Genomic DNA, 27,655 nt, shown 5'->3' on the forward strand with positions numbered 1-27,655 from the left:
CACTTGGCAGACTTTATTTTTTTGGGAAAAACAAAAAAAATGTACCTCTTGGGTTGGAAAGGACCCACTGACAGCATGGCAGACACGCGTGAGCAATAAATATGCATGTACATTCAAGTATGTGGGGCGGCCCGGGAGAAGCCCGTGTTCTGGCATCGGACCCCACACCCTTCAGAGCATGGTCACTGTGGGCCCAGGGCCCCCAGGCTGTACTGTGGGATGGGGGTCTGGCTGTCTCCCCACGCTAGGAGACCCTCAGAGAGAGACCGAGGAGCCCGGCTGAGGCACCTCCTGGGGAGAAGGTAGCCCCCACACCCTAGGGGCCATGGGGTCGAGGTGTGGGGCCAGGGGCTTGCCAGAGGGCTGGTGGCAGGCCAAGGCTGCAGCCCCGTCTCCTGCCCAATCCCGTGGGCTGGTGGTGTGTGCGGGCTGGACCCTCCCCACAGGAGAAGGCAGTGATGTCATCTTCCCAGCTGAGGGCCGGGTGCTCACTTGGAGGCACAGGATTGAGCCGAGCTGAGCACCCCCGGCTTCTGCGAGCCGCCCCTGGCCCTGGTGTGGTCAGGGAGCTGACCTCGCTGCCGGCTGGCATTCCAGCCCGGGCCTGGAATGTGACATCCCCGAAAGCCCAGGGGCTTTTGGGGCTTAGGGCTGAGGGTGTCACAGCTTATCCCCACCCTTCCCCTCACCTCCCTCAAGGCCCCTGCCTGCTCTGGACTGGGTGCCAGCTGGGGCTGGGGGCCAGGGCCCGGCGACGATGTGTAGGGACACCTGGCCTGCCTGCACCATCCTGTCGGGCTCCAGGCTTTCTGAGCCGCCTTCTACCTCCTCCAGCCCAGAGGCGGCGAGCAGGTGGGCTGGCACGCAAGGGGCTGGGGCTGGGCCAAGCATGTCCGCTCCGTCATCCCTGGGACCCTCCCTGGGAGGACAGAAGCGTCCACGTTGCTGGCAGGCCCCGTGGCAGCGGCTTCAGAGCAGCCTTTGGGGGCTTAGGGGCGGCCGCGGAGTCTTCACATTTGCCGGGCAGGCCGGAGGGACAGAGCCGGGCAGAGCGGGGGGAGGCCAGGGAGGGTTAGGGACGAGGAAGCTGCAGGCCAGGCCTGGGGCAGGGAGGGGGCGGGGAGAAGGCCAGGCCAGGCGGGTCGGGGCAGGCCTGCAGAAAGCTGTGTCCCACGTGGGAGCCGGTCCAGGACAGGGCTAGGCCCACCCACCCAGGGCAGCCCTGGCCCGAGCCTGCCCCCTCAAGAGGGGGACGCTGTAGGGGCCGTGTGCCCAGCATCGGCCACAGTGGGAAGGGCCAGAGGGCGCAGAGCCTGCCCTCAGCCATGGCCTCCGGAGGAATGGGCTTCTCGAGGGGCTGTGGGCATCCCAGGTGACAGTGAGCCCCCTGGCCCCAAGGCCCAGAGCTGGGCTGGGGCCAGCCTGGCCGTGGCGGCAGGGTCTTAGCTGGCCCCGGGCTGACACTGCTGCCGGGGCTCGGGGCTCCCACCCGCCTCCCGCTCGGGGCTCCCGGCAAGGTCCACCCGCTGCTCATCCATCCGCTTGGCCTGCACCCTCTGGATGAGGCTGAAGAAGTCCTCGTCGGGCATGGTGGGGCCGCGGGGCGGCACGTCAGGAGGCGGGCAGCGCTGGTCATCGATCCTGGAGGACTGGGCAGACAGAGACTCGTCGGTTGGCAGCTCGGGCCTCCCCCGCCTCGGAGGACCCAGCCTCGCGCACCGGCCCAGCGGTCCTTGGTCTCGGGGACAAGGCCCAGGCAGGGGTTCTGGCCAGCGGCTCTCTCTGCGTTTACCGGTAAAATCAGCCCCGCGGGCAGTGCTGGGAGCCCCGGCCCCAAGAACGAGGAGCCTCTGCCCAGGCCACCCAGGGAGGGAGGGCTGAGTCACCACCAGGCGTGGGGCAGCAGGCCAGGCTGCGGGGCTGCCGGCTGGCCTTCCCGTACACACCCAAGACCCCCCGACAGGGATGCCTTCAGGAGCCCCGGGGGCAGGACTGGGGGCTGCAGCTCCCCGAGCCCAAGGTGCGAAGCTCCCCAGGGCGCCCCGTCAGGCCAGGGGTCTCGGGTGGGACTGAGGAGGCCCTGGGGCTCCTGTGCAGGGCGTGGAGCAGAAGGGCTGGGAGCCGATGCGGCTGCCAGCGCGTGCGGGCGTGCGGGCGGGCGTGCGGGCGGGCGTGCGGGCGGGCGTGTGGGCAGGGGCCCGGGGGCTCGGGGTTCTCTGCAGGGGCCACTTCGGAGGATTTCCGGACTCGCCCAGGGCCGCGCTTTCCTCTGCTCTGTGGGAACGAACGTCACGTCTGGAAACCACGCCGTCCCCCAGGCTGCGGCCTTTCCTGCAGCCTTGCATGAGGTCCCTGAACCCTTCTGCTATCTTGCCCTGCCTGGGGGGCCAGGGGCTGCACCACACCCTGGCGGCACCCCCCAGCCAGAACTCCTGCCCCGTGAGGAACGGCCAGCCTGAGGGTGTCGGGGGGGCCAGGAGCACCTGTGGGCACCCGGTGACATGGGTGCAGCCGGCCTGAGCCGGACCGGCCCGAGCCCACCGCAGGCATGAGGAGCTTCCACCCCACACGAAGGTGAAGGGGCCGCGGGCCGCTTGGAGGTGGAGAGGGACGCGGGGTGCGGGGGGCCCACAGGGGGGCGGGCACAAGGAGGAGGGCACGGGGGGCCATTGGCAAGCATGGTGGGAGATGGGCGGGCACGGGGGGAGACGGCAGGCATGGGGAGGGGGGCACAGGGGGCACAGGGTGGGCACGGGGGAAGACGGGGGCGGGCACGGGGAGGAGGGTGCCCCCAATCCCCCAGCCGCAGGCCCACCTGGCACTTGACAAGCATGTTGAAGAAGTCATCCCCCGGCTCCTGTGGGTCCCCATCACCGCGCAGACGGCCCAGGTTGCTGTGGGTGACGCGCAGCCCGGGCAGGCTGCCCACGCTGGCCCGCTGGTCGTCCAGCCGGCGGCTCTGGGAGCTGGCAATGAGGTCCAGGAGTTCCTCGGTCTGCGGGGAGGCCGTCAGCGAGGGCTGGGCTGTGGGAGCGAGGTGGGGAGGGGGGCCCCATGGGCCGGGTCAGGCCAGGGACCCATCCCACCCTCCACACTTTGGGGGACATGGGTCTCCCAGCAGCGACCCCAGATGCCCTGGGCTGTCCCTGCCACAGGCCCCACGCCCACCCATGGGGGCTCCTAGGTGCCAGGAAGAAGGCCTGGCTTCCCACGCCTGCTCCTGGCCCGCGATGCGCCCTGACATGGTATGCCCCGGGGAGCAGGGAGGACGACAGGCTTCGTGGGACGCAGCTTTGGGGGAGACAGGAGACGAGGTGGTGACAAGGGGCACTTTTGCAGCAGGGGTATCCCTCCCCTCGGGAGCAAAGGCTCGCGGGGGGCACCGTGGCGGAGGGTGGGGGGTGAGCGTGGCAAGGACAAGGGGAGCTCCGTGGGGGGCACTCACCGACCCTCTCCTCTGGGGTGGGGGCAGCTGTGGCCTCGGAGGCCCCAGGCTGGCCCTCCTCCAGGGGACAGCGCTGGTCGTCCATACGGCTGCTCTGGAACTTGCTCAGGAGATCAAAGAAACACTCTTCGTCGGAGGATGGGGCCCGAGGGATGCTCTGGGGGGTGGGGGGGCATGCAGCCAGCATTGGCTCCGGCCAGCCACGGTGGCCCGGCTCCGGCCACCGGCCCCTCAGGCCCCCAGACAGCACTGAGGTTGCTGCTCAGCCCGGGATGAGGTCGGGACCCTCGCCCCACCTGCCCATCCTCCTCCCCCACCCCACCACCAACCCCTGCTTGCCCTCCTGGAGCGCTTCCCAGCAGCGTCCCTGTGCCCCATGTCCCCCACCCGTGCCCCACGGGACTCTATGCCACGCTTGTCATGAGCTCCAGCTGTGCCGGTAGCTCTGGGACCCAACCACCCAGCATGGCACTCGCTAGGGGCAGCCAAACGCACGAATCAACCAGTAGCGAGTGAGTGACTAGACCCTGGGCCGGCAGGAAGCCCTGCTGCCCAGCTCCCGTATCACAGTGGCCTGTCTGTGCGAGGGCCCCGGCAGCAGTGACGGTGGATCCGGGACCAGCAGTTTCAGGTCATATCACCAGAGGCAGGGAGCCACAGCTGGGGGAGGTGAGGGCTCCTGTGTTCCACCCCAGTCCCACCCCTTCTGCGGTTAGACCTGTGGGCAGGCCCAGAGAACAGATGTGTGGCGGCCAGGACCCTGGGTGTGGGATGTTCAGGCTAAAGAGAAGGTGCGGCCGTCCCCCAGCCCCCTGCACGCTGGCTGAGGTGTCCAGGCTCTGCTCTGAGTGGCTGGGGGGCAGAGCCTGGACACACTGAGGGATTCTGGGAGATGCCATCAGTGTGCAGCCCGGATGGTGGGGAGGGCTGACCCAGGGGCCACCCGCAAGGTCTGGGCAAGCCCCACTGATGAGGCCAGGGAGGGGGTGGTGGTGCTCAGAGGGAGGGGGGATGGGAAGTGGAGTCCGGGCCACTGGACCTGCCTGAGTCCCAACTGGCAAACCCAGTCCCCCTCTGGGCCTCAGTTTACACATCCATAGGAGGGGAGGCTGGAAGAAGTGGTCTCTCAGGGCCCCGAGGGTGACTGGGAGGGGCTGGCCTCCAGAGGCCGCCTTGGCTGCGGACTGAGTCCTCCCCCTCCCTCTGACGCCGGTGCCCCCTGCCCAGCCCTGGCCTGTCCACCTCTTGGCTGGTTGAGGGGGCCTCCTGGGGCCTGCTCAGAGCCTTGCTCATGGAGAGACCACAACGGCAACGGTGTCACCTCCTGAGTGCTGGCTGGGGCCCAGATCTCCCGACGACCTCCCACCACCCTGCTGCAGAGGCGGGTACCAGGGTGGGGGAGATTGGTTGGGGATCCCCCAAACAGGCCCAGCCTGGGCCCCCGGGGCCGCACGGTCCCCAAAAGCCAAGAGGAATCCAGGGAGGGGCAACCGCGTGGGTGGTCCTGACACAGCCTACGGGGGAGCCGTGCCCGCGGCCGGTGTGGGAGGACAGCGGCCCCTCCCCTGTCCCACCAGGGCAGGCCCAGACCCAAGGCTGAGGGTGTTTGAAGAGCCCCCGATGCAGGGCTCTGCTGTCCTGCGTCCTGGCCCAAGACCCCACAGAGCCCGGAGCGAACCGAAAGCTGGTACAGAGTGCACAGGGGCCCGGGCCGGGGCGGGGAGGGGCCCGGGGGTGCTGCTCTTGGTGGAGTGGTCAGGTCCAAGCATCAGCTCTGCACGGGTGGGGGTCATGTAGGTGCCTCCCCGGGAGGTCAAGGGCTGTTCACAGGCTGCTTGGGGCCCTGGGGTCAGCCAGGTGTAGGGGTACATGCCGTACCCCCCCACTGCTGGGGACCGCAGGTGGACTGTGGGTCAGGTGAAGGGAGCCAACCCCTCCCAGAGAAGGTGTAGCCGCGGGGCCCCTCTTCTCTAGACACCCGGGCCCTCAGCACTCCAGCCTCCCCAGGCTGAGCTAAGTGCTGTTTGCCAGAGGCTTCCCCTGGTCCATCACCCCGTAGCTGGGGCTAGGCAGAGAGGGCCCCAGAGCAGAGCTGTGCGGGCCCCCTGGGAAGGGCTAGGGCCTCCGTCGTTTGGGGGGGGGTTTGTGGGGCTGAGGCTCTGGACAGCAGAGAGGCCCTGCTCGCGTGGTTTGCCACCCTGGGTCCCCACAGGACACGCTGCGCCCTCTCCGTGAGCCCCTGACTCGGGCTCCCTGGGTCCTGCTGGACTTCTGGCCTGGGACTCGCTGGCTCCCCGCACCCCTGCCTTGGCCGGGTGCAGAGGTGCTGAGCTCACCCCAACAGCACCAACCCCAGGACAACAGCTCTGCTCTGCAACCCCCCCTCCAGCGTCACACATCCCCGAGTGCTCCCTGAGCCTCCCGCGCCGGGGACCCGACACTCACACTGGAACCGCAGCTCCCCTCCAGCGGGCTGCGCGCTATGTGCTGTCCCCAGGCTCGGCCATGTGGCGTCTGCGCTGCCCCCGTAGGCTCAGTGCTTAAATAGGCCCCAGGGGCGCACTGTCCCCGCCCCGGAGGGCCCCCCTCCCTGCGCTCACTCGCTCCCGCGGGCGCACACTCACACACGAGGCACAGACGCGCACGCACACGCTCTGTAAACACTGAGACTATTTCCAGCACGGAGGGCTCCTGCTCTGGCCCACGGGCGGTCAGGCCGAGGGGCAAGGGGGATGGAACCTGTCTGAGAAGCAGCCTTCCCGTGGACAGGGGCCACCGACGGGGGTCTGGCTTCCTTCCAAGCTGGGTCAGCCCAGAAGTCGTCTCCTTTTTCAGCCCTGACTCCTGAGGCCGGAGCCGGGTCTGCCATGGCCACACGAGGAGCCAGAAGGATGCTGGCCCTTCCCACGAACACGGGCTGTGCGGCCACTCCCCGTGCAGCAGCCCCAGGGGCCACCACCACCCACAGCGTCCTCTCTGCTCCTGCCACTCACCACGGGGTCCCTGCCCTGCACCGGGCGGTCAGTGGAGCCTTGGCCTCTGGCTGGCCCCCAGGACAGTCCTCCTCGCGCTGGCCCAGGGCCCAGTGCAGGCAGACCCTGGGGCACTGGGGGGAACTGGGTAGGAGCCCTGGCAGGAGGGGAGGACGGGATGGGGACGCAGAGCCCCCAGGGCCCTCTCTGTCCTGCACCTACTGGGAGCTCAGAGTAGGAGGGCCAGCCCACAGCTCTGACGGTGGGGAGCTGGGCCAGTGTCTTCGGGACAGGGGGGATCAGGCTGCCACTGGGGTCCCGGCCTCCAGCTGGGGCCAGCCTTGGCTCTCCACCACTGGCATTTCCTGCAAAGGTGTCCCCACAGCCCAGAGCCCTGCCAGGTCTCTGAGGAGCAGAGCTGGGGTTCCAGGAGCTGACCACGGCCTTGGAATGCCAGCTCTACCATTCCTAGCTGGGTGCCCTCAGACCACCTCCCTCACTGCCCTGTGCGTCAGTTTCCCTTCTTAGGGCTGCTATAAAGGGATTACATGTGGCCTGAACATTGGCTGCTATCCACGTTTGGTAGAAAGCGCCCCCTCCCCCGGATGGCAGCACCGGGACGCAGCTAGGGCCGGGTTACCATGGGGAAGGGCCTTCGTTCAAAGCCCGCTGTGGCTCTCGGGTGCCTGGGGGTCCCCCCCAGCCAGACACTTTCTGGAGGGACCGTGACACTCGGGGCCGGCGCAGCCCTGCTCCCCATGTCCTACCCCAGGAGGAGTTCCCAGGGCCCCCAAAGCCCCGTGTGATGGTGGCAAGGCCCCTGCACCGAGGGCTGGGGGCCCCAGACACACGGTGTGGGCGGCAGCCCCACTCTGCCGGGGCCTCAGGGGCGCCCCCCTCCTCCCCCCTCTCCCTCCACGGACACAGACCCGGGCTGGCAGGCTGGAGGGCAGGGCCGGGGTCACACGGGGTTGGCAGAGGCCCTCCAGGCTCAAGGGAAAGACGGGCACAGAGCAGCCCTCCGAGGCTGCGAATACCAGCGCGGCGCCCACGCTCCTCAGTGTCGGGGCAGGTGCTGATTAAGCCCTCGGGGGAAACTGTTTTTAGACAATTCCCAGGCGTCTGGGCCCAGGTGTTCTGTGTGCCTGGGGGTGAGGGTGGCGTTCCAGGCTGACCTCTGAACCTGGCTCCGCGGGGCCTCCCAAACCCTGACCAGCTTCCTCGAGCCCAGACGGGCCAGCCCCGTCTCGCGGACACAGTGCAGACACCCGCCAGGAGCGGGAGGTCCCTGTCCCTCTGCCCCCACCCGTCCGCATCCGACTGCCGGCCCATCGCTCCCTCACCCACCATCCGTCCGCCTCTGGCTCTGGACGCTGTGTACCCAGACAGAGCTGCCGGCCGGGCCCGAGGGCCTGTGGTCCCCCCAAGGCCGTCCTACACACCCCCAAACACGAGGCCTCCGGTCCAGTTTCTCTATGGCCTGGGCCCATCCGAGGCCAGGACACAACGGGTGGAATGCTGTCCCTGCACCTCGCGCCCTGCGCTCAGGCCTGGGGGTGGCACAGGCCCGTGGCTTCTGCCCCCGGCGGGTGGGGGGGGTGGGCGCCTGGCCCGGCCCAGGTCTGCAGCCCAGGACGGCACCCGAGAAGAGGTCGCCTACCGTGCGGGGGACCTGCACCCGGACGTCCGCGCTGTCCAGCGGGGAGTGGCCGCCCTCTCGGGGCCTCTCGGCAGCCTCCAGCCCCTCCTGGTATTTCCTGCTCCTCATGGGGAGAGGGAGCACGTCCCTGCCCGGCCCCCGCCACTCCCCCACCTGGTGGCTGTCTCCATTCTGCTCCTGGGGAGGGGGAGGAAGGCCAGGCATGGGCGGGGGCCATCAGCAATCCCAAACCCACGCTCCCTGGCGCGGGACCCCAAAAGGAGAGAGCAGCAGCTCTGTCTCCCAGACTCGCACTTAAGCTCTCAGGGGTCAGAGAGGGGAGGGAGAGAGGGCCTGAGGGGACGGAGAGGCAGGGCAAGGCGCTGGAGGAGCTGCGAGCGAGGCGGCTGACCCCACACTGAGCAACGAGTGACCACAGCAGCCACGCGCCTTGTTGCCCAACAGACCCCCGCACCGAACCCCATCCACGCTGGAGGAACCAGAGGCTCAGAGAGGGTAGCTCGCTCCCCCAGGGCGACACAGCGCCCACCTCCGGCAGGTACAGCGCAGGCCCAGAGCCGGACCCTGCCCCGTGTCCAGTCGCTTGGGGGCTTGCCAAGGCCCAGCTGCTCCCGCTGGAACGAGGGGAGCACCCAGGAATGGAGCCGCCCAGGACGCTGGGGACCGTGGCTGGGTGGGGGCTTGGAGTCTACAGTGGGTAAGGACTGGGGCTTGTCCCCCCGGGGCACACGGCTGGTGGGACCCTGGGATGAAGTGGGAAGGGACAGGGCCTTGCGGGGGCCTCTCTGGGGGCCGATGGCTGGGCTTGCGTCTCAGGCTGCGGAGGGCACCTTGGTCTCCGGTCGCGGGGATGCGACACAGACTGGGGTGGGGGATGGAGGCAGCTCAGCAAGTACTGGGCCAGCCTCAGGGACCTGCTCTCCGAGCTCAGCTGCTCACGGCCAGGGGCTGCCCCTCCGGCCCCGGGGCCCCAGCCGCCCACCCTGAGCCCCACTCACCCGCTCCAGGGGGAGCCTCAGCAGGCCCCAGGTCTCTGCACTCAGCCTCTGTGTCCTCTTGGGCCTGGCACCTGGAAGACAGCAGGCCCGGTCAGCCTGGCACTGACCAGGGGCCGAGAGGTGGGCTGGCCCAGGCCACCGGGTTCTCCGGGGAGGGTCAGGGTGTCAGCCTGCACCCTGGGGACTGGCGGGGGACGTCCACCTCACGGTCCCTTGCGGAAGCAGACACAGTGTCCACATGACCTCGCACCCCCCAACTGGACAAGCAGTTGGGAGTGGGGATGGGGCAGACTCCCTAGGGCCTGGGCGGGGTCTGGCCTTGGCGCTCCCCACAGGTCCAGAGTCTGAGCTCCTGTCGTGCCCGGGGCCTCCCTCACCAAACTCCGTGCAGATGGGGCCTCGGACCCTGATCTGTTCACTGCTCAACCTACACGCACACGGGCAGCCCAGGTCCTCCCAGGAGCCGAACAACCCTCCAGCTACACACACAGGCTGGGCACCCGCTGGGGGCCCCTGTGCAAGGGTGGGGCTGTGCGAGGCGAGGAAGTGCTGAGGCTAAGGCCTGCGGTGTGGCAGACGCTCCAGGGTCCTGTCTTGGCAGCACCGGACCTTGGACCCACGGCCTGCCCTTGGGCTCGGTGCCCCCGGCAGACTGGGCCTGCAGGCCTGTCGCCAGCCGCGCGGAGTGAGCCCAGGGGAAGCGTCTGACCGCGGCTGGCGTGTTGTGGACACCCGCAGGCTGCATATTGCGAGGACAGCCTGCCCTCCGTGGCTACCCCCGCACGGCACGGCCTCCACGCGAACACCCGCGGCGGACAGCGCAGCAGCCCGACCCCCCCCCCGGGCCCACACGCGCTGCCTGAGACACGGTCCCCAGAGCAAGAGGGGCCGGCTCAGGAGGTCATTCAGACCAGCCCAGACCGAACGCCCAGGGCTTCGTAAAAGCGGAGTAGTGTCCAGCCCTGCCCCCTGTCCCGGCCTCGGGGTTCTGAAGAAGCCACACCCTGCTCCCCACTCTCCAGAGGCCTTGGGTGGAAAAGCGGTGGCTCTCGGAGGAGGGGGTGGGGGCCGCTGTCCCAGCAGGCCAGGGAGGGGACAGCTGCAGCAGCCTGACCAGGAGATGGTGGCCTGCAGCTACCTGGGCCCAGGACCTGGGGCTGTCCGCTGCCCCCTCCCCACGCCTTCAGCTGCCGCAGTCAGGGCCAAGCCTGCCTCTGCCCCCTGCACGCGGCCCCTGGCCAGCAGGCAGCGCCCAGGTGCCGACCCCATGTCGTGCGGCCGAAGGAGCTGGAGCGGGCCCGGGGGGGGGCGTCCCCTCTGTGTGTTTCCTCATAAGGGCACCCACCCCCACCCGTCCCCCCCCCCCGGACCGGGCAGACAGCTCTGAAGAAACACTGGGGTCCATCCCACAGCAACTGGTGCCTGGGGGCCACGACCAGCCGTGGAAGTAACGGAGGGGCACCTCCGTCCCGGGGACAGCTGAGTGGCCCGTCAGGATGGGCAGGCCTCTGTGCATAGCCCGTTACTCACCACAGCCAGCGACAACCCGGTTCCATCTCCCGCCATGGGCGGGCTGGTGGCCCTGTCTTCTCTGCCCCCTGATACCCCAGGGCCCAATTCGATGTCCCCACCTCGTGTGCTGGGCCCCGCCTGGCTGGACGCTCAGGCGCAGGCCGCGGTGGAGGCTGAAATGCCGCTCTGAGACACGGCCTGTGTCCGGTTCCGGGGTGGGTCCCCTCGTGGCCCTCTGAGCCTGGCTAAATGCACCCTCTGTCGGGAGAGCGGGCTGCCCTCACTGGGGCATGCAGGCCACACCAGCGCTGGCGCGCGTCCCATCCCTCCCAGCCCAGAGGGTGAGGTCTGGAAACTTCCCTGAGCACCACCCCACTTCTGCCTGCGTCTGACCAGCACCCTCGTCATTTCTGCCCTACCAGTCTCATGCTGCGCCCACCCCCGACCCCCTCCCATGTGCAACTTGTCCCACCTGCACGGGCAATCCCGCTTTCTAACTGCGTGGCTGTGTCCCCCCAGCTCCTCCCTGCCTTCAGTCTCTTCCAAAATCCCAGCAGCTCCACCTTCAAAACAGATCCAGAATCTGAGCCCTCCTCACGTTGCTGGGATCTGAGCCGTGCCTCCCTCGTCTGCCTCCCTGCTCTTTGACCCTGTCCACGCTGCGGGGCCAGAGAGATGCCTGCAGGGTGTGTTAGATCTGCTTCCTCTGTTCACCCTGCCGGGGCCCCCTCCCCCTTATGGCTTCCCCCAGCCAGGCTTCCCCAGGCCCCAGGGCCTTTGCACGGCTATTCTCCGTTTAAGTTCAGGCTCACTCCCTCCTCCCACCTCCCCTTCTAAGTCTATGCTCAGATGTCACTGCTATGGACCAAACGTATGTGTCCCCCACATTCCATATTGAAGACCCCAACGGCACCGTGATGACATTGGAAGTGGTACCCTGAGAGGTGATCAGGGTCGAGCTGAGGCCCTGCGGGTGTTGGGGTGGGTGCCCCTGTGAGAAAACGGAGCCCCCTCTACCCCCAGACCCCACCGTCCTGGCTCCCTGCTCTCGCACCTCCAGTCCCCAGCAGCAGCGGAACCATCAGAAGTAAACATCCAGGTCTTTAACCCTCCTGGTCCGCGGTGTTCGGTTCCGCTCCCGAGCTGAAGGAGGCAGCGGCCCCCGCGAGGCCATGTGCACTCACACCCAGCCTCACGCTGTTCCTTCTTCCCAAACACCTGCAGCGCGTTATCCGTCCGCTACTGTCTGCCACACGTTGTCACCTCTGGTCACCTTGGGCGGGCTCGCTCCCTGATGAGCAGGCCGTGTTTCCGGGTGTTTATTACGTGGGACCCGGCACACCCGGCTGCCCTCCCAAGACTCTGGATACCGGGGCTCAAGATAGGAGACCGCCAGCCTTGGTCACAGGGCCTGGAGACACAGAGCCAGGGTCCGGGCGTGAGAGGTCACGTCCACTTGGCAAACTCCAGCAGTTCAAGCCTGGAGCAGCCAGGAAAGGGACAGGCGTGAGGACAGCCAGGACCCCTGCGGCCTTGAAGTCTTCGGCCGTGTGTCGTAGGTGCCTGGCTCGTGAATGGGGAACAGGCCACCTGCTGAGTGTGCGGAGGGACAGGGAAGTGTCCACATCTTCAGCCCGCCCCAGGGAGTGCCCTCATCCCTGCCCCAGGACAACAGAGGGCCCAGTTCCCGGGCGGGGCAGTGGGGCACAGCTGGGTCAAATCACCGGGTCGGCCAGCCAGGACTGGGCGGAGCCAGGGTCTGCAGCCACAGCTGCGGCTCAGACATTCGCTGTGCACATCCCAGCCCGCTATGGTGGCCAAACGCAGGGTCCGTGGACGGCCCATACCCTGTGGGACACAAGACCGCTGGGTCCAGCTCCCCAGGGCTCAGGGCCGGCCCCACCCTCTCACAACGAACTGATCGGGCTGCCACGTCCCTGGGGGATGCTGTGGGACCTGCACCTGACATGCCCTCGCCGGGAAGGGCAGGCACACGGCCCGGCAGGAGACCGGACTCAGGCCCAGGCCCCTGCGGCCGGCCGGGAGGAGCCTGTGCCCACCCAGACTTGTTCTGGGGTCTCTGCTGGGGCGGGGGCTGCAAGGCTGGGACCTATGATCAACCCACAGACTGAGCCACGCCCCGCGCCAGGCCCTGGGTCCTCCAACCTCAAAGCATAAAGGACTCTTGTTTCTCTCGCAACAGTAAAGAAAAGCTCGAGTCTGCTGCCCGCCCGCTGCGGCCCTGCCCGCCGCGGCCCCTCTTCACATCCTCCCAGGGCTCCAGGATGTGGGGCAGGTAACCCCCCTCCCTGGTCTCCCCCGGCCCCCTTCCGCCCCCCCCCCCCACGAACGGACACGCTGTACACACAAGTGCACCATCCCTACCCGCGAGGGTCCGTTTCCAGCCGCCCTTCTGGAAACTGGGCCAGGCCCCCACCCACGCTCCGTGTGCGTGCTCGGAGTCGGTGAGGGAGTGATCCGGCCCCGACAGGAGTGTCCCGCGGTGCTCCCCGCACAAGGCCCAGCCCCTGCCAGGCTCACCTGAACAGGGGTTCTCCTTCAGAGCTGCCCAGACTCCGGGGGCCTGCCTGTCCCCAGAAGCTGCACTGCAGGGCCCGAGGGCCCCCGGAGCCGCCCGGGGCCCCCACACCTGCCTCCATGGCCTGAGCAGGCTGCTCTGGAGGGCGGCCCATGCCAGCGCCGGCAGCGGGCGGGGTGGGGGCTTCCGGAGGCCCCGGCTGGGGAGGGTCTGGGCACTGGGCAGGGCAGCACAGCGGGCCTGGGGAGGACAGAAGCTGCCTTGTTTCCAGCACGGCCCCGCCGCCGGCCCGTGGCGCTCCCCGCCTTTCCTCGGTTCCTCGGCTCGCAGAAGGGGGCCAGAGCGGCACAACCTGGAGCAGCCCCGCCCCCGCGGGAGCCTTTCCAGAAGCCCGGCCCAGCCCCGCCCCCACTTGCTGCTGGCTTCCTGGGGGGGGGGGGTGGCTCGCAGGGCCAGGGGCTCCAAGCAGAGCTGCCCACCTTCAGGAAAACCCCACCCAAAGGGTCGATGCCGTCCTATACATCCTGGGGCAGGACGGGGGACGAGGGGGGAGCCCTCCTCCACCCCACCCCCTTCAGCCACAGCACCCCAAAACGAGGGTGGTTGGGGGTCCCAGAAGTCTTTGCGCCTTCACTCCTGTCCTCACCCGAGTGGGAGCGACATGTGCGCCCCGTTTCCCAGGACAGGGCAAGCTCAGAAACCCCCAGCACGAGGCGTGGAAACCCTGCAGCCCCTCCACAGGGCCCACATTCCCCAGCCTCCTCCCCAGCAGGCCTGCCGGGCTCCGGAGGCTGGGGCAGGGCGGGCAGGCACCCCTGGGGAACACAGCCATGAGGGGACTGGGGCCAAAACTCAAAGAACCATAGGTTGGGGTCCGTGCAGGCAGGGAGGGGACGGCTAGCTCTCTGCTTGGAGCCTGCCCCGCACCCACCTACTGCCCCCTGGGAAGCCAGCTCAGGGTGCCCCCCCCCCGGGCCCCACACTTTTTATCCATTTTTTGCTTTGCAAGGAACATTCTGTCCCCATGTGTCCCTGTGTGCCTAATGATGTGGACTTGCGTGGGGGGACCCACAGCCCGTGAATGAGGTCATTACAGCTGCCTTGGCCCACCCCGGGCTTAGCACCCTGAGCCTCTCTGGCTGACGCAGCCTCCGACTCCCGCCCCCGGGGCCCAGCCCTCAGCCCGGAGCAGGAGGATCACCGAGACAGGGGCAGTGAGTGGCCCTCTCCTCGTCTTCCCCGTCCCCACGGTGTCACCGGGTGATAAGCCAGGGGTGCTCAGGGTGACCACAGGCACTCATTGCCGCAGAGACAACAAAGCACCGGCCTGCAGACCTCATGTTCAGGCCACACTTTCGTCCACACCGTCCCAGCTCCTGAATGCCTTCCTACCCCATACTTTCCAGTCTCCTGATTCCTGGGGAATCCCCTGACCTGGGGAAACAGGGCCGTCTGTCTGTGCTCTGAGCGCCCTGGACCCTGGACCCCCCACCCCTCATCTGGGTGCTCCAGAGCAGAGCCGAGAAGGGGTGCCCGTGCAGACACCCCTGCGGTCGGGGCAGACCACCCTCACTGGGCAGCTCTGCCCAAAATTCTCCCGCTGACCTTCTGGTCAACTGCACCCAGAAACCCAGGCACAAGCCCATGCCCCACGCACCCCACCCCGGGGCGCCTCCGACCAGACCCCTGCCCACCCAGTCCGGGAACTCACCTTGGGCCTCGTAACCAGCCAGGTCTGGCTTCTCGGTGGCCGCGGGACTGGGCATCCGGCCCAGCAGCAGCTGGAGCTGCGCCACGTTCATGCGGGCCGTGAGCTCCCCGCTGCGGTCCCCGACCTGCAGCCGAGCGGGGCCCAGTCAGTGCGCAGGTGAGCGGGGAGGCTCCGGCGGACCGTCGCTGAGCCCCGCGCCTCCAAGGGAACCATCCCTCACTGTGCCTCAGGGATGGAGTCGGGGGGGGTTGGCCCTGGCTAGGGGGGGCCATGTGGGCCCCAAGCAGCACCCCCACACCCCAGGAATGCCCGGGCCTCAGGCAGCCAGCCCTGTGCCACGTGGGGCACTCCTGCCGGAGCGCCCTTCAAAAGCAGGTGGCCCGCCCCGGACCCCACCTTTCTCAGTCCTGCAGCTTCCCGTGCACCCTCGGGCCCCTCAGGCCCCCCCTCCAGGGTCCCAGGTCAGAACAAGAGGATGACCCTGCTGCACGGGGGAGAGTACACTGCCCGAGAACAAGCCCGAACATGGTGAGTGGGCCATGGCCAGACCTCCAGTGGAGCCCTGGGGCCACTGGTGTGCCCCCACCTATGCTCAGGGGGCCATGGGGGCCGGCCTTGCTGGGGTTGGCTCTCCCGACCCAAGCTTCCCTGTTCCCCACCTCCTGGGCTCCTATGGGTCTTGCCCATAGCAAGCACGGGGCTGTGATGGGTCTGGGTGGGCACTGGGTGTGTGCTGGGGGGATGTGGCCGTGTCACTGGGGCCGAGGACGATGGGACTGAGAGAAGGGGGCAGGCTAGGCACCGGGAAGCCAGAGGCCACCTGGGACGACCTGACCATAGTAGGAGGGTCCTGGGTCCAGGGTCCCTCGGACACCCCGTCTCCCATCCCCAGTACGGTGTCCAGCTGGGGGGTCCCAGGGGAAGAGCCTGGGGGGCGGCCATGACTTTGTTCCCCTGGGCTGCCTGTGGCAGGTCATTTCCACCTTGGCCTGGCCAGGTCCCATCGGGGACATAGGACCCGGGCATGAGTGGGCCCACAGGGAATGCTGACGCTCTAGGGGTAGGACACAGGCCCCCTGCTCCCCTCCCCCCACACCCTGACTGCAGAGATAAGCACCCACTGGCCTCTGGAGGCCCAGCACACGACAGCCCGTGAGGGATGGAGGAACGTCCAGCCAGGAGCCAGAGCACACAGAGGAGCCTGGTCCCAGGTGGGCCGGGCACTGGGGGGCCTCTGAGGCCAGCTAAGGCAGCCGCTGGGGACACGTGGCAGGGCAGGCAGGGCAGGCCAGGCTCACCTCCTGGGAGATCTCCAGGTGTTTCTTGGCGAAAGTCAAGGCCTGTGCCGGGCTCCCCATGGACACGTAGGCATTCCCCAAACTCCAGCACGCCCGGCCCTCGCCCACTCTGCCAGGGTGGGAAACAGGTCACAGGTGCAGCCCGTGGCCTGCCGGGCCTCGCTGGCCCCCTACAGGCCAATGCGGCTCTCACCCCCATGCTCTCCTCCGTCCTCGGGGGCACAGACAGGGGCACTCCCCAAGTCATTAATCTTTCAATTAGGGTGAAAAATCACGCAAAGTAAAGGCAACCACTTCAGGGCCAGCCCAGGGGCTCCGTGCACGTAACGATCCATAGCCATCACCATCCGGTTCCAAAACGTCGTCCCCCCAGGAGCAAGAGCTGGCCACTTGAAGCCCCCGGACAGGACAGCCGGCCAGGAGCCCTCTCCTCCCCTCGAGAGGCGCACAGCCCACGGTTCCGAGGCCCCTGCCCCGGCCGCCGCCCGCACCTGCGTGTGTGTTCAGACTTCTGTGTCTCCTCGGAGACACGGGGAGCTCAAGGGCCACGGATGGACGCGGAGACGAGGGCCCGCCCCCAACCAGCCCGCCCCCAGGGCTGCCACAGCAGTTGGCCCAGCGCCCACTGGGTCTCACCGAGTCCCACTTGGTGCATGGCGGGGCCCGAGCTGGAGGGAGGCTGAGGCCAGGCAGGGCTCGGAGTCGCCTGGCGGTCAGCGGCGGGCCAGGGCCTCGCTGGAAGCGGCTTGCGGCTCAGCCCATGAGGACCGGCCGGAATCCCCCGGGCCGGGCCCGCCCCCAGCGTCCCCGAGGCCCCGCACACCTGTCGGCCAGCTCCTGGGCGATGAGCAGGTGCCGCAGGTGGTACTCGGCCGCGCGCTCGTAGTCCTGCAGCAGGGTGTACGTGTTGCCCAGGCTGTAGCAGGCCTGCGCCTCCACCGCCTGGTCCTTGAGCTGCCTCGAGAGCTGCAGCGTCTTCCTGAGGAGGGCGCAGGGGTCAGCCCCAGGGAGGAGGGTTTCCAGCACCCCCCTTCCCTGGGGGCCCCCCTCAGCGGGGTGGACAGTGGGCGATAGGGATGCAGTCCATCTGCGCAGTGCCCTCAGCCCCAGGGTCCCACGGGGGTCTCCAGAGAGGACCAGGGACAGCACACCCCAGCTCGGGGTCCTGACTCGGGATGTCAGGGCTCGGGACGGGACCCGGGGCTGGTGACCCGGTCTCTGCGACTCAGGCCAGGAGGTGGACGGCTTGCAGAGCCTCCCAGCACAAGCCAGGGATGCCCAGGAGCCCACGTGGTCTTTACCCTCTGAGTCCCTACGAGACGGATTGCACCTGCGCCCTAGGGGCGTCGTGGGGAGCAAAGGCAGCCGCGGGGTTCCACCGACAGCCGGCGCCAGGAGGCCCTCCGCCAAGGCCGGCTGCGTCCCCGGCACGCGGTGGCTTCTGCCGGCACTTACCGAGTGAAGGTCGTTCTTCCCGTCTCTGGCAGCCCCCGGATGAGGGCTTTGTCAGGCCACCCTTCTGGGGAGGCCCAGAACCCCCCACTGGCCCCTGGGAAGGCTGGTAGGTCAGGCTCACCTCTGACCTTGGGCTGGTGTCCAGGTGGCCCCCCTCCCCCTGGCTGGGCTGGGCAGGTGGGGGCGGGCGGGCAGGCCTGCCTACTTGTAGTACTCAGCAGCCACGTCGAAGCGCCCCAGGAAGATGTGGGCGTTCCCCAGGTTGCTGTAGGCCCTCCTCTCGGCCGCCTTGTCTCCAAATTCCTTAGCGATGGCCAGGCGCTGAGGACACAGACCCGAGGCCCGGCTGGTCACACAGCAGCCCTGGGACCCGAGGCGGACAGCAGACACAGCCTACTGGCCCAGGGCAGCCAGGCCAACGTCTGCACGTGCAGAAGGGTCTGCCCGGGTCCCCGCACCGAGCGCCAACGAAGCCACGTGGCTGGGGGAGCCCCGCAGCGCACTCACCTCCTTGTGGAAGGCCGTGGCCTCCATGAAGCTCCCCAGCAGGTAGTGGGTGTTGCCTAGGTTGCCGTAGGCCCTGCCCTGGGCCGCCCGGTCGCCCAGCTCCTTCACCAGGGACAGATTCCTCCTGGGGATCGCGTCTGTCTGAGCCACGTCCCTCTCGATGCATGGGAAGCAGGGGCCCCGTGACCCCCCCACCCCGACCAGGCTAGAGGGCGATGAGCAGGCGGCCTCCACTTGGCTCCTCCCAGGAGCGCGCCCCAGTGGGCGCCGTGTGAGCTCCGGGGCCGAGTCGGGGCTCGTGTGCCCCAGGCCTCTCCCGTGCACAGACGCTCGGCCCCACGCCCCCGGCCTTCTTGCGGCCCGAAGTTTTCTAAAAGCCGCACGTGGCTTCTCCGCACCGCCGTGGATGACTGACGTGTGGCGAGACGCCGGGGGCTGGGGTGGAGCCCCACCAGACCCTGAGCACGGGTGCAGTGGGGGGTGGGGAGGGAGAGCTGACCGGGCCATCGCCACGCGGGGGTCTGTGGAGAGCCGAGGGGGCCAGATAGGGGCGCCTGCCACGCCCCGTGGCCAGCAGCAGGGCCTCAGGAAGCGCGAGGGAAAGCGTGGACACCCCGCGGCCACCGGCTCTGCGGGCGCCCCTGCCCACCCCACTCACTCATAGAACTCGGAGGCTCTGCGCAGTGGCTCCCGGACGTCCGGCGGCAGGTGCCCGGGGTCCTGCGCGGCGGTCCAGGACAGCTGCTTGCCCTTGGCATGGTACACGTTGCCGATGTTGTACAGCGCCCTCGCCTCCCCAACCTGAGGGTGGCACCGAGGTTGGGGGACCTCTGTAGACCGGGCCCCAAGGAGCCCACAGTCCCCCGTTCCTATGTCCCCTGAGGCAAGGACCTGGAGGGGGGCGATCGCCGCAGCCAGATGCTAAGGTAGGGCCGGAGCCCCAAGAAGGGCTGGGGGGCCTCGCGTGTGACGACCGCTCTCTGAGGACACCCCGAGTGACTGAGTCACAGGAGAGGGGTGGCCATGCCTGGTAACGGGCACCCCTCTTGTGTCTGCTGCCCAGGGGGAGGAAGGGCCTCCCAGCCAGGCCTGGCCCCCTTAGCTGTGACTTGGGGTGAGTCACCCCGTTTCCTTATATGTGCTGATCTCACAGGGTCACAGAGGGAGGTCACAGAGCAGGACAGTCAAGTGTCCGCACCGGGCCGGGCCCACAGCTTCCCCATCCCCCTGCTGCCAGGCGGCCACGTCTCCCTCTGGAGCCCAGAGCGGGGAGGTCGGTGAGAGGAAGGGCCCACACGGATGACAGGGGGCTGGAGCCTCTAGCTGGGGCAGCGGGCCAGGCCGTCCTCCATCTCCCTCCCACGGGGGACAGCGTGGGGCCACAGGTCGGGGGCACCGCCCCCCAGGGAGCCACTGGCTGACCTTGTCCCCCTGCTCTCGGGCGATGTCCAGGTGCCTCTGGCAGCAGGCGACGGCCTCGTCAAAGCGGCCCAGAACCTTCAGTGTGTTGCCCAGGTTCCCACTGGCCTTGGCCTCCCCCATGCGGTCCCCGATGGTCCTGGTGGGCAGTGGGGGGTGAGCGGCCAGGCTGAGGGCTCCAGATGCTGCGTCCGGGAGGGAGGCAGGGCAGGGCTGGGGCTGGCCTGGCAGGACCGGCCCTGAGCCGACTGGGGCAATGCCGGGCAGGGGTCCTGTGGCTGGCGGGCGAGGCCCCCTCGGGCAGCCCCCGGGGTGGGGGGTCCAGCTGGGGGTCGCTTCTCTGCGGGGCCCAGCCTGCAGCTGTCAGGGCCTGGGGGGCGCCGGATGGAGATGGGGAGAGCCGGGGAGAAGGGGGCACCTGGCAGTGTGAGTAACTTTGGACATGCTGGCGGGGTACGGAGGACACGGCCTGGGCTCGCTGGCCAGGGAAGGGCCTATGGGCACGGTGGGTGGGAGCCCCGGGGAGCTCCACTCCCGCTCAGGGGCCCCCGCTGCTGACTGCACGCGCGAGGGAGGAGCAGAGGCTGGGAGACAAGCAAGGGAGGGTGTTCGGGGTTGAGAGCAGCTCGAGCCAAGGCCCGGGGGCTGCGGGAGGGTGGAGACCTTCTGGAACACAGGTGGTCGCCCCCCCAACCGACACACACATAGTCCCGGAGGCAGGCCCACAAGCGGACACACTCGGGATAGCAGGGCACAGCCACGCCCACGGGCAGACAGACTGACCCGGGTCCCGGTCCCCCTGCGGGCTCCTAGCCGCCGAGCTCCCCGAGGCAGGCGCCCGCGCTCACCGCGCCAGCAGCAGGTCGTGCCGGTGGTACTCCAGGGCCCGGGAGTACTCCTTCAGGTAGAAGTAGGCGTTGCCCAGCTGGCTGTAGATGGCACTCAGCGTCTTCAGGTCCTCGGTGCCCACCTGCACCGCCGCCTCAAAGAACGCCGCGCCTGCCTTGAAGTCCCCGGCTTTGCAGAGACGCTCCCCCTCCAGGGCAAGCTCCAGGCACGAGGCCTCCATCCTGGGCGGAGGGGAGGAAAGTCACAGCCTGCCTCTCACGCAGCCCTGCAGGGGACGCGGGCTCCCACCCTGTCGTCACGAGGACCACGAGGCCCTCCGACAGCAGGACCTACACTGCACATGTGCGTGCTGTGCCCGGGAGCAGGTGCCAGGGCCGGTGGCACGCCCGTCCCCCAGCTGGCACACCTGTGCAGCTCACCGAGGGCATCTCACTGTCCACCCCTCACTACCAGGACTCAGGGGCTCCGGGCAAAGGCGTGAGTCTGTGACCACAACAAATCCTCAGGCCACAGCGGCCAAGCTCCAAACACAGCCTCCCAAGAAGTCTCAGGCGCCTGGGTGAGGGCCACCCCTGGAGCCACATCCCTCCTCCAGGGCGGCCTCGGCAGCCTGGGATGGGCCCTGAGCGTCACCAAGGACAACCGAGGCTCAGAGAGGCTTGGAGAGCTGGCCAAGACCACACGGGCAGAACATGACCCCTCCTCGTCCTAGAGTACGCCCCCACACTCCAAGGTCTCCATGGGGGGCTGCGGGCTCAGGCATCATCTGTTCTCACCTCCCATCCTTGGGGGAGGCATGGCTGCATCTGAGGCAAGAGTCAGCCAGCCCTGGGAGCCGAGGAGTGGGGGAGGACAGGACAGGACCGCGTCTTAGGATGAACCCGAGCCCTGGAAATTGTTCCGGGTTCCTGGCCCGTGAAGCCAGCCCGACCCCAAGGGTCCAGACTTCCATGTGACAACCCGGGCCCTGGCCGGAGGCTGCGCCAGCCCCTCCTCCCCTGACCTTTGGGCAGGGGCTTCAGAGAAGCAGGGCCCTGCTTGGCCCCTAAGGTGGGGTCTGGGCCCCCCAGCTGCTAGCCCGGGCCCTGCAGTCCCTGGGCCTTAGACCACCTATTCTGGGAGCCTCGTGTGTGTGGGTCACTCAGTCAGGCCAGCCCTGGTTTGGGCCCTCCCAGCTGTGGGGCCCTGGGCAGACCACATCACCACTCAGAGTCTCGGTTTCCTCCTCTGTCCTCTTCCGGCTGGTCCTGTGGGTTCCAGGCTCAAGGCCTGGCCCGTGGCCCTGCCCTTGGGTCGGAGAGTGGGGCCCCAAGCTGGAGGGCACCCTGGCAGGTGACCGTACATGCAGCCCTGGAAAAGTGGGGGGCATGTTCCGCACGGCCGAGGGTCAACCCGACCACCGGGGTCCGGGTCTGTGGAAAGCCTACAGGTAACTGAAAACGTCCACACCGAACGGCCCACGTGGCCCAGGGCACCTGCCCCTCAGCTTTGTTGGGTCGCGCAGCGATCAGCAGTTACTGGGGGGAACACACGGCTCCCCTCAGCCAACCAACAAATCTGTCTAGGGGATGTGCTTCTCCACCATTTAACCAAACCCCCTTTGATACAAACCGCCCCGCCCTGCCCACTTCACCTCTGCATCGTCAGGAAAACACGCACTTTCAACATTTCCAAAAGCACCGCTTACCAAGAGGCAGGGGTGCACCTGGGGAGCCCTGAGACGCTGAGCCCAGCGCCCCACACCCCATGGGCTCAGAGCTCTCTGCTGGGAAGCCCCCCACCTTCACAGCACTGCTTGCCCAGCCCCACCCCCCAGCATTGGGGCCGCTCCTCCGGGGAGGGCTGGGCTCTGGGACCTGGCACCGCCCCACCCACGCCAGGTTCGAGCCCCCTCCGAGAGTCGGGGGTCAGAGCTTTGGCCTCATACCCACCCCACTCTGGGAAAGCCCATCCAGATGCCATGCTGCAGGAGCCCCCCAGTGGCCTACCCCCATAACCACTGCCACGCGTGGGGCTCCTTAATCTAGGCCCGCCAGGCCTCACCCAGCTGGACACCAGGCCATGTGACGCCGTGGGCCAACCTCTCCTCCCAGTGGCCTTAGCAGCCTCGGGGCTGTGACGCTGCCGTGTCCGGACCAAGCTCACCCTGCTGGCTCTGACCGGGTCGACAGTGGGAGAGAGGGGGGACGGCTGCCCCCAACCCCGCGGGCCTGCCTGGACACCACGGTGAAGGAGGATTCTGGTGCGGGAAGCGCCCGCGGCCCAAAAAAGCAGGAGGCGGGGGGTCCGCGGAGGGGTGTCGGGCGTGGCCACCCTGAGTCCCAGACTGGCCGGTCTAACCCCGGCCCCCAGGATCGTGAGGACGCCCCCGGGACAGGCCGCAGGCAGGGAATCCGGGCCGGGAGCCCCACCCCCTCTGCTGAGCCCGAGAGCCCCCCACGGCCCCTTGACCTCCAGCACCCCCCCCCCGCCCCCGTCACCACCCAGCACACCTCTTCCTCTGCAGGTTACGCATCTTCTGCACGTAGAGCCACAGCTCCAGGCCCACGGGCAGCAGCAGGGGGCGGGGCCGCGGGGCACCGTACACCACCTTGCACACGGCCTTCTCTGCCAGGCTCAGGGCCACAGGCTGGCCCTCGGCAGAGGCGGCCGGCATGGCAGGGCTCCAGGCCTCCCTCCGGGCCCACCAGCTCCCGGCCCACGTCGGCTGCCAGTCCCGGAGATGCCCCGGCCTCGTGGTCCCCCTGCTTCCACCCACGCCAGAGCGGTGGGCCAAAGGCTCTGGCGTCCCAAGTTCCAGGAGACCCCAGGTCCTCAGGCAGGCTGTCCAGGGCCTCCTGCGGACTGAGGGGGATCAAGGGATCAGGGCAGCTCAGAGCCGGGGATCAGCACCGTCAGCAGGCAGGGCAGGGCCCAGGCGGGGGAGAGGCTCTCTCTGCCAGGCCACTTGCCCAGCTCAGCAACGGGCATGGGGGTGGCAGAGGGCTCCAAGGCTGTGCAGCTCTGAACCATGGGAACAGGAAGGGGGTGCAGCTCTGGGGTTCCCTCTGATCCCGAAACTACTCGGAGTCAGAGCACACGGAGAAACCGAGAACAAGAGGGAGGGTGGGAGGCCCAGGGCAAAGACCAGCCCAGGTACAGGATCTCAAGGCCAGCACCGGCCTTGGGGGCCCTGTTCACTAGGCGGCGGGGTCTGGTGAGGCTGAGTCTCCGGAGGGCCCGGGGCAGGTGAGGACAGGGATGGGGGATCTGGTCCCAGGCTGCCGGCCGCACCAGGTCCTACTTCCCAGTGTCCAGACCGAGTACCCCCACCACGCTAAGGCTTCTGCCAATACCCCCGTCCACCCCCCCCAGGACCGCTCAGCTGACAGGTATGGGGCGGGCCTGGGTCACCGCCTTTTTACCGGCTCCTATTAACGAACTAGAGCTCCGAATCCTCAGATCAACCCCAGGCCCCCTACTCTGCCTCCCAGGGCCCGCCTGAAGGGCAGGCTACCCTCCCCTGTCTTCCCTGAGACCCACCCAGCCTGGCCAGGGCCATCCCTGCTCAGGGAAGAAGATTCCGGAGCCTCTGCCCTGACACCACCTCTGCAGGCCCGTGGGTGTTTGCCCCGCCGCCTGGCACGTGCCCACTTACACAAGCGACGGACCGGTCTGCAGCCGCACTGGGCCGCCCACTCCAGCACCAGTTTGTGGAGCGAGCCTTCCTGCCCTCTAGCCACACGTCCTCCCTGCAGGACTGCCCGGGGCCTGTCCACCCCACAGGCTATCAGGAGCCCCACTTTCGGGGCACGAGAGCCCCTGCAGCTCTGGGCTGGGCTGACCAGAGTTCGCAGAGCTCCCCAGGGCTGTGGCCTCAGCTCCCCGGCAGCCTCACCATCCTTACCCTGGGAGGGACAGCCTTCCCACCTGGGATGTGTCGCCCTTCCTTGCAAGGGCCCACCAGGCCGGCCTCCCCAGAGGCCAGACCACAGTGGCCGGGAAGAAGGACACCGTCTGCCAAGCTCCTGCCGCCCGCCCACAGGCTTACGGGTTAATAAAATGGTTATGGACTCCCCAGTGGCCAACCTTACTCTTTGGCCACATCACGCCCACACCTTTCCAGCCCAGCCTTGGCATCCAAGACAGCAGCCCCGCAGAAGCCCTCAGCCCAGCCTCACTCGGACCAAGCTGCTGTGCTCTCCATCAGGCTCCTGCCCTCACCCCCCATCCCGCCAGCCTCTGGGGGGTCCTCCAGGGCAGACACCACGGCTGGTCTCCAAGCCAGGCCCCCGGCTCCCACCACACAGGGTTAGCTGGGGGCTGTGTCCCCCTTCCCTCCATTCTCTGCTAAACGCAGTCACTGTCCTCCCTCTCCAGGGACGTCTGTCCCAGTCCGGGCCACCAAGCTGATGTTCCAGGGCCCCCGCTCACCCCATCCCGCTGCCCCCAAAATCAAAGCCACCCTGACTCCCTTCCACACGGAGCTCCCAGCACAGGGCGGGGAGCACGGTGGGAACCGGAGTTGCCGGTGGAGAACACGTGTGTCACCCAGCCTGGGAAAGCGCTGGGGGTTGGTCTCTAGTGAGCCCTGGGGCCAGGCCGCGAGCCTGCAGACGCCCTGCCACTGCCAGTGCCTGGGATACAGTGGAAGAAGCCATAGTGGGAACGGGTGGGGGGCGGAAGGCCGTCCCACTCCTGAGGATGGCCCTGTCTGGCCACCTTATGCTTGGGACCCACGTCTAACAGGGCACCCCACAGTGGGGGTGCTCACCACTCCCTCAGGGCCTCCCCACTTTCAGGGACCTCCTGGCCACCTGCCCCTCCCCTGAACCCTCCTCTCCCAGGCCCGCCGGCCCCTCCCTCCCCAACCCCCATTCCAGGGAGGAGACTCTGCCTCCTCAACACCGTCCCCTCCCCGGGGCCCCATCTGGGGACTCGTTGGGCCCATGGGCACACTCACGCCCCTCTCTGCGTGCATTCCGAGCCCAAGTCCCCCAGACCCCACATCACCAGGCACGGATCCGGCATGGGAAGGGAGCTGCTGGGGGCGGGCTAGGCCCGGCCCAGAGCTTCCCCCCGACGACTGTCCGCACAGTGCTTAAACCAAATGGCCGCTCACGGCCCCCTCAGCTGCCATAGGTGGGCTTCCTGGCCTGAGTATCCAGGGGGTGGACGACCTCCTGACGCCTTCCCCCAGCCCAGAGGAAGCGCCTCCCTCCTCTCCAGCTAACAGCCCCCACCCGTCCAGGATGCTCCCACAAACGCTCCCCGACTCCCACCCCTGCCTGCCAGCCTCCAAAAGCCAGCACTGAGTGGGACCCGCCTGCCCACAGCTGACTGTGGGTACCCAAACACCCCTGTGAGCGGTGTCCGCACAGGCCCGCAGGAGGGCGTGCGGCAGCGCACACCAAGTCTGTGCTCGGCTTGCCCCTTCGAGCTCAACTCAGCTCTCAGCTGGCAAGGATGCCTGGCTGGGCTCAGGGCCTCGGCCAACGTCCCCTCTGAGCTCTGTCCCTGCCAAGGACGGCTCCCCCCGGCCAGGGTCCTGCCTGGCGTGTTACTGCTGGGCCCTAGCACCGGCCCACATCCCCGACTCCCAGGTCGAGACTGTGGATGTGGACCAGCACGAAAGGGACCCCAGGCTCAGCTGTGCAGGGGATCCTCTAGGGCGGGCCTCCGGTGTCAGCTGCCATGAAACCCACCCGCACACCCCTCCCCCTACATGGGGCCCAGGAACCAGGCCGGGGGGCTCAGCACTCAATCCTGGGACCACACAATGGCGGCTGTGTCTGACCAGTGGCACAGGGACCAAGGTGGGAGGAGCGGCAGGCCTCCTTTTCACTCGCCACCAGGGCCTCATTCTGCACTTTGGGGGGGAGGGCGAGGGGGGGTGCACAAAACAGGGCTTTGCTGCTGACACACTGGCAAGCTGGGGCTGGAGACTCCTCTTGGGCAAGGCTGGGCCCCTCGAAGGCCCAGCATCTGGGGAGGCCGCCAGGTCCTAGGAATGATGGTGTCCGTCCAAGTCCAAGCTGGGGACCCATCAGGCGCCCTGGAGGCAGCCAGTCCAGCCCCTGCCCGGCACTTGTGCCGACTGTACTGGGCCCCCGATCCCTGGCAGACTCCATGCCCCTGGGAGGACCTGGTGCCCATGTGCTCGGGCACCTGGCATTGCCGTGCAGGACGCCCTGGCCCGAGGTCAGCAGGCAGGCACGCCCGCAGGTGTCAGCCAGAAAGCGCGGGCCGCCGGCCTCCATGCAGGGGCCCGGAGGCTGGAGCCTTCTCAGGCAGACACGCACCCCACCCGGCTGGCTGGCTCTGCAGCCTGGATTCCAGCCCGCGGTCCCCTGAGCCCCAGATTCATGGTGGGGCGGGGGGGACAAAGCTGGGTCCCTTCAGCCATGCCGCTTCCAGAGACCCCAAACCGCGGTGGTGGGGAGGTGGTGCCGGGCTTGGGAGGGAGCTCCTGGCGGGCCCCCTCCACACACCTGCTGGACCAGGCGGCCCAGCTGTCAGGAGCGCAGCTGGGAAGCCCAGGGTCTCCCTCCCACTGTCCCAGGGCAGGGGGTGGGGGCGGTCCAGCAAGCAGCAGCCCACCCCAGCCCACCGACCATCCTGACCACCGGCTAAATCTGGCACCGGAAAGGCACCAGCCCTGGGAAGCCTGCGGCCCCCACCCTCAGTGGCCCCCACCCCTGCATGTCCTCCCCCAACGCCCCCCTCCCTTGCGGGCACCCCCCCACCAGGGGTGTCCCCTTCCTCTGCATCCCCTCCTTCACCCCGGTGCCCCCTACCCCAGCACCCCGTCCTCCCCCGCCCCCGCCCCCGCGGTCGCCCCCCACCCCTGCACCCCTCCTCCCCCGCGCCTCCACCGCCCGCCAGCCCGCAGGGAGGGCGCGTCTCCGCCACGTTGCGCGCCCACCGCAGCCTTTGTTCCGGGCCTCCCGCCTCCTGCCGCGGGTCCCCGCGCGTCCCGCCCGTCCCCGCGCGTCCCCGCCCGTCCCCGCAGGCCCCCGCCGGTCCGCCCAGCCTACCTGGAGTAGAGGCGCCGGGCCGGGCCGGGCAGCTCGTCCGCGGCGGGCGGGGCCGGGCCGGCCATGGGGCTGGGGTCGCGGAGGGCCGGGGGCGCACGCCCCCCCACCCCGCTCGCGCCGCCCTGCGCCTGTCCCCGTCCGCTGTCCGCCGCCCACCGTCCACCGTCCGTCCCTCCGTCGGTCTGTCCGCCCGCCCGCGGGAGGCGCCGAGGAAGTGATGCGCGCGGGGCACCGCCCCTCCCGCCGTGGCCGTGATGTCACCGCCGCCCGCGAG

General features: G+C 68.6%; 1 protein-coding gene across 2 annotated transcripts; it reads right to left on the bottom strand.

The window, feature by feature from the left end:
* On the bottom strand, positions 1 to 27,446 carry GPSM1 (G protein signaling modulator 1; the record flags this gene model as incomplete). 2 transcript variants are annotated; one of them, XM_080820778.1, is made up of 14 exons in its annotated part: positions 1 to 1,649; positions 2,816 to 3,024; positions 3,446 to 3,602; positions 8,078 to 8,254; positions 9,076 to 9,146; positions 14,838 to 14,961; positions 16,136 to 16,244; positions 16,959 to 17,114; positions 17,796 to 17,911; positions 18,098 to 18,221; positions 18,756 to 18,898; positions 19,520 to 19,655; positions 20,365 to 20,586; positions 27,382 to 27,446. In XM_080820778.1, the coding sequence occupies 14 exons, from the start codon at positions 27,444 to 27,446 to the stop codon at positions 1,443 to 1,445; spliced, it is 2,016 nt and encodes a 671-aa protein (XP_080676904.1). In that variant the 3' UTR covers positions 1 to 1,442. The 2 variants fall into 2 exon arrangements, with proteins under 2 accessions (XP_080676904.1, XP_080676905.1); XM_080820779.1 differs by lacking the exon at positions 8,078 to 8,254.
* Between the last annotated feature and the right edge of the window lie 209 nt (positions 27,447 to 27,655).

This window comes from Martes martes, assembly GCF_963455335.1.
Source record: "Martes martes genome assembly, chromosome: 12".
Lineage (NCBI taxonomy): Eukaryota > Metazoa > Chordata > Mammalia > Carnivora > Mustelidae > Martes > Martes martes.